Here is a 6,000-nt window from a genome sequence, read left to right as displayed (position 1 = left end):
CGAATCCTGGGCGCCGACAAGGCACTGTTCATCAAACCACGCTGAGGCAGCGTCCCACATGCCACAACTAGAAGGACTCACAACGAAGAATATACAACTATGTACCGGGGGGGGCTTTGGGGAGAAAAAGGAAAAAAATTTAAAAATCTTTAAAAAAAATAAATAAACGGTGGGAAGCTAAAATAGTAATTTTACCTGTAAAGTTAACATTAGTTTTAGCTCCCTATCTTGCTGAAAGAGTGGCTGTCAGTGTTAAAGCAGAGCTAAGGTTAATAGTAAAGATAAAAAATGGAGAGGGACAGTGTATCTAGGAAAGAATAACGGGAAAATTGATGTTAGTGGTACCCTGTAGAAGCTGCTCTGTGAAATATATTGATTTGGAAGGCTGGCGTTGCCTACAAAATTGGAAGGGGCATGTATACCAGGAGATAGAATGAAGAAGAAGCCTGAATTGGCAGACAGAAGGTTACGTAACCGCATATTGGAAAGTGATTTCTAGTCCACAGTAGAGGAAAGCCCCCATTAAGAGTGATCTGGGCTAGAATTACTCTGTGGAACATAGATATGAGTTACTTTTATAAATCTTTTGCCAGTGCTCTGGAAATGGTGCAGATGTTTGTTGGAGAGATGAAGTGGATAAAGCTGTGTGGTATGACACTTCTTAGGTATTAAAGAAGCAACTACTGTTTCAGGGGATATTTTATAGTAGAGGTTGGGTTGGCAAGAAGTGAAGTCACTATGTATTTTTATACAAGTGTGCTCAGGGGGAGGATATTTTTGCCTATGTACATAGGTCTGAACCTGCAGTCATTCTAATAGATACGGGTAAAGAATCAGGAGACCAAGGTTCCAAACTTTTAGTCTAACGTACAATAATGAGGCAACCTGCAGGGCTGTGAATGTCCCAGAACTGAAATGCTTCGTATTGGTAGTGACAGAATTTAGCAGAACACAGACAAGTAGATGTCAGTAGAGATTGTGAGCAAACCCCTAAGATTGACCAGATTTGTAGGGGACAGGAAATGTCCTCCAGTGGGAAGATTTAAAGAACTTCCCCAATCACCAGCCTTAATTTCTCTTTACTTATATATGGAAAAAACAACGCCTTCCAAAACCTATTCCCCATCGCAGCCGGCCAGCCTATCTTCCTAGCCTCAGAAAACTTTTGGAAAGAGAAAAGCATCCATTGTGATTCAGATTGCCTTTAGAATGTGTGTGTTAGTTTTTTACTACTGTGCTGCCTCGGTGAGATTTTTAAGTTGTAACTTAGCCCTTTAGGGCTTTATATGATAGGAGCAGGAAAGGTTATAAAAATAGAAGGCACCGTTTAGAAGGTTGAATAGGCGTAAAGGCCTTAAACTTTGTAGTAATTGATGCTCCAAGCGCCTAGGTAAGCAGAAGACAAAGGCCGGGGCTTGGTGTGAACTGCCTGGTGGCGTCGGCCTAGGAGTGGGGGAGGGGGCTCTTTGTGAAGTCGTGGGTTGGTGCGGAGATAGAAAACTGGGGTGGGGGTCCGGGGTTCTGTGTCAGTGAGGGATGGAGAAGGAAGGGGACAGACCCAAAGGAAGGGAGAGGAGGTCCGGGAGAAGCCGGTCCGGAAAGGTGGGCCGAGGGTCCGAGCGAGCGTGCGGGACCGAGGCCGGCCGGGTGCACCTGTGCGGGCCGCGGCCGCCTGCCGGAGGCCGGCCTCGCCGGAGGGGCGGGCAGCGGGCCGCAGGTTCCGGGGCGCGGGCGAGGCCGCTGGGGAGCCACCAGCGTCCCGGCCCGGACTTGACCCGCGCGGCCGGCGTGCGCGGCCCGAGCCGTCGGGCGCGCGCGGGGAGGGCACCCGCGGGCGGCGGGGTCCACCTTGGGCCTGCGCCACCCGGCACCCCGACGGCAAGCAGGGCAGCCCGGGCCCGAGGGGCCTCGCGGGGAGCGGCCATGTTGGCTTCGTCACGGAGGACGCGGGGCGGCCCCGGGTGGGCGTGAGGACATCGGAGGTGCTGGGGTGACCCCGGCGGCCCCGAGGGGCGGAGACTGGGGCGCGTCCTTCGCTCCCGGCCGATGGGGAAGATGACGGTGTCCCGACACTTTCTAATACGGTGCAGAAAAGTAGTCCGCGAGTGAGAGGCTTGAAAATTATTTCTGAAATGGAAAACACCGAGAAATAGAAGTGGCTTAGGGTGCGAGGCAAGATTCGAACCCAAACCTGAGACATGATAACAAGAGACCCCGGAGCGGCAACTCACCGCGTCGGTGAAAAAAGTTTTCCCTGAACTACAGACCTGCGGCTTTTGATGTGTAGACTCCTGCTTCCTCGGTAGAAGCCAGTTCTCCTGGCCGGCGGTTAGGTTTGTCTGCCAGACTTAGACACTGCAGGTGGGAGGCTCCCAGCGCCTTAATGTTTCTTGTGTTTCTCTCTCTCTCTTCCCTGCCTCCAGGATTCAGAAGGAACTGGCAGACATCACTTTAGACCCTCCACCTAATTGCAGGTGAGCTTCTTTTCAAATTTTTTTCTTCTTCAAGTTCTTTTAACCTTTAGCTTTTTTTTGTTTTTATTATTATAAACTTTTGCTTTTATTCTTTCGTTAATGCTTGTTTTGGTGCTCACATCAAATAACAGCTGAAATTAATTACCCTGAGTATGTTTTGATGCGCCTCTGACAATTTCAGTACTGTGTTGAAGAGAAGTAATGGATTTGGAGTGGACAGTTTTGCTTATATGAAACAAAACTGTAAAATGAATTTCAAGATGCACGCTTGCTTATTCGCGGATCTTTGATATTTCGATAAGGATGATGTAAAACGTTTTAGATGCTCGGGTAGATTTTGGTTTAGAAAATTGCTTTGCTATCTTAATCTGTTCTTCAGGCTCTCTACTGAGCTAATAGAGCATAGAGTTAAATCACATACTCGGTCCTCAAACTTACTTCATTATATGTAAAGTTTGTGTTGGACTTTTGGCAGGCTAATTCAGGAAATAATTGGTGACTTTGATAAAAAGATTTTTGTTTTAAATTATTTTATAGATTTAAACTCTTCCAAAGGGGTGTTTTTCTTGGAGGGTGGTTTACTCAGACTGTATGGATTTTTCAGTTTGAAAACAATTTGATATCAGCTTGTGAAGGGTTTGTTGATCACTTGATTTATTTAGAATAGCCATTTTGTTACTGTTGAGTCAAGGTGGAATACTTGATTTTACTAAATCAACAGTGGAGTGAGGAAGGACTTAGTATATGTTATAATAGAGCCATTTATTTAAGGGAGATTAATTGTTAGGTTCTGTTACTCCCCTAGTTTAAAAATTAAGCGTAGCATTTAACCTGATTCTCACTTCTCGGGATCAACATTGGAATGACCTGTGAGATTTCAGAAGGGTGCTACATTTATGGGTAGAGGTAGAAGAAGTTATTGAGAAGAAAATACTCAGTGGCATTTTGCTTATTAACACTGAACTTTCTAAACTGTGGTTAATGGATTAAATGGAAACGTTAATATTGCCATTTTGGTTACATATGTTCTTAATGTTGGTCAGGTGGGGGATGATCTTTGGTAAAATGTCCTATTTTGTGAGGAAAGTCATTTTGAGTTTGAAATGCTCTTAAGCTGTGGTTTGTAACTGTACTGCTTAATCATTCTTGAGGATTTCTCTCATGGCTATTAAGAATCTTTTCAGACAGTTGACAAAGTGGAGAAATGGATATGGCTTAGAGCTGTGATATTTGCCGTTTTTATTTTACTGGAGTCGTTGTTCACATGGAAGCCTGTAGCTTCCCTTGGTTGGCTGTGTTGAACGCGTGGGTATTCCCCCTGGTGGATTTGTGCTACGTAGTTATTGCTCCGGTTTGGTCTCCTGTCTCTTCCATGTGTGTCTTTTGTGAGTGCAGACAGCTTTAGTTGATCAAATTATAAAGTTTTTTAAAGCATGGTTTTAAAACTGATAACATTTATCAAAACGTAAATGGCTTTCTTGTGAATAAGTGCAGGTTTAAAATTGTAGACAGTTTGAAGGTTTTCATGGGGTTAATCACTTTTAAAAAACAGGATAAGTACACTTTAGTTTCACACCATTTTAGCTGAATTTACGTGTGAGAGATTTATGCTGCTGAGCATACAGAACTTTTTTTCCTTGGAGAACTCTCATAATTACCCCTCCAAGGTGAAACCTGTGAACATTACCTGTGGTCAGGTGAAGCACCCAGATGGATGGCTATTGGGTAGTTTGTGGTAAGAAGACAAACTTTGACATACTTAAGCATTTTGAAAAAATATCTCCTTGATTTCAAAGAAAACACCAGTCATCTTTATTTTGCAAGAGAATGTATATTATGTTGACTTGTGAAAATAAAGACTGGTTTATTTTCTGAAGACATTGTCTACTAGGGCTCTTAAGTAATATGAATTACAATTCCTACTTTAGGTTGGCTTACTAGTATTACTGACTTAATGGTATACAGTAGTCCCAATATTCAGCTAACTTAAATGAGTTTGGTTTTATGTTTTGTGTTGGTGTCTTATGGGATTGAATTTTTAAATATTTTAACTTACATTATTGTTTGAGATGGAAATGGATCATTTAGTTTGGGGACACTTTTTGAAGTCAGCATCCAATTCAAATGTATGAATTAAATGATAATACTGAGTGCATGCGTGTTTATTTTTTATAATTTTTAAAATATTACTCAGCATGCAAGCTCTATAGCTTCGTTCTTAGGAAATTGCAGTTTCATCAACTATCACTTATATTTTGAATGAGTTAATTGGCTTTCAATTAATGTATCTTGTGTAGTAATCTCTTGTTGGACTGCCCTTCTTCAATTCGTATCCAGTGTATGGTTTTAAATTTAAGCACATTACTAAAATGTAGCAGTTGGCACATAGTGACCTCTCAATAAACAGTTGATTATTGCAAATCAGTGGGAGAATCACTTCTCTTGAAGGTTCACTGCTTGTGTTCAGTAATTTTAGCACTTTACTTGGCAAAAATATTTGGATTCGAAGTTACTGAGCTTCAAAACTTGGTGAAATGCAATTGTTAAATATGTTGTTATGTATGAGCACATAAAGTTAAATCCTCAATGTTGTATATTATGTTGAGTCGATTTCTTTAGAACAAAACGCAGTTTATATTCAATGACCAGGTCAAGAGTATTTTAAGTGAATATTTTTAAATTGCCATGTAAATCAAATTCTTTGGTGTCTGTGAACTATTTGGTTATGTGTATATACACAGATGAAATAGTCTCCCACCTCACATACTGTGCATTTGGTTAGGCTTTTTCCCCTGCCTTTTGGCTCTATTCATTTGGGAGAAAAATGCTCTCTCAACTATTGTAATGATTTCTTAAAGCTTGCCCTGTCTTGGATTGTAAAATTATGCCTTTTAGATAGCTAGTGAACTCTGGGCCACTAGAGTCAGTTTTGCAGCTGTTATTTATAGCCTAGGCCTGAAGCTTTGCTAAATTGACTAGTTATAGCTATGTAACTAATCTGCACACATAAAGGCCTGTAGTCAGTATGTCTGCACATAATAAATGACATATTTTGCCCAAGTCTTTTAATCTTCAGGTTTTACTTAATGGATATATTAATATTATGAATAAACTCCTCATATGGTGACTTGAAACCCACAAATTCAGATTTTGGGGGAGTGCTGTTTTAGGATAAAATGTCTTTGAGAAGTCCGTAGACATTTCAAGCATGGGGGAAAATAATAAATTTTCCTTTTATGTGACTTTATTACGTTTTGACCATTATTTTTCTGTTTCCTAAATATGTAAACCCAACTAAGTCACTGCTTTTTTTTATTCTTCTGGGAGAGCTGTTATGTAATCAGATACAGTTGGTTTTAAAGTTTTACAGCTAAATCATACCTTTTTTGAAGATGATTTAAAGGCTAAAATGAAAAACATTTTAAAAAAATGTAATGCGTTTGTCTAAGAAGTTAAGTTTTCTTAACCTTCTTTTCCTCATTTACTAAAAGGGCCATATACCTGGCTTACCTACCCCATGGTGTTG

At 41.1% G+C, this 6,000-nt stretch overlaps 1 protein-coding gene across 1 annotated transcript in view; it reads left to right on the top strand.

Annotated features, from left to right (window-relative positions):
- UBE2E1 (ubiquitin conjugating enzyme E2 E1) overlaps positions 1 to 6,000 on the top strand; it is a 74,092-nt gene that overhangs the window by 3,213 nt on the left and 64,879 nt on the right. Inside the window, exon 3 of the mRNA XM_046663906.1 lies at positions 2,424 to 2,474. Coding sequence (XP_046519862.1) covers positions 2,424 to 2,474 — 51 coding nt within the window. The remainder of the gene's footprint in view (positions 1 to 2,423; positions 2,475 to 6,000) is intronic.

This window comes from Equus quagga, chromosome 1 (genome assembly GCF_021613505.1).
Source record: "Equus quagga isolate Etosha38 chromosome 1, UCLA_HA_Equagga_1.0, whole genome shotgun sequence".
Classification (NCBI taxonomy): domain Eukaryota; kingdom Metazoa; phylum Chordata; class Mammalia; order Perissodactyla; family Equidae; genus Equus; species Equus quagga.
The sequence above is the reverse complement of the archived record's forward strand: the minus strand, read 5'-3'. Positions and strand labels throughout refer to the sequence as shown.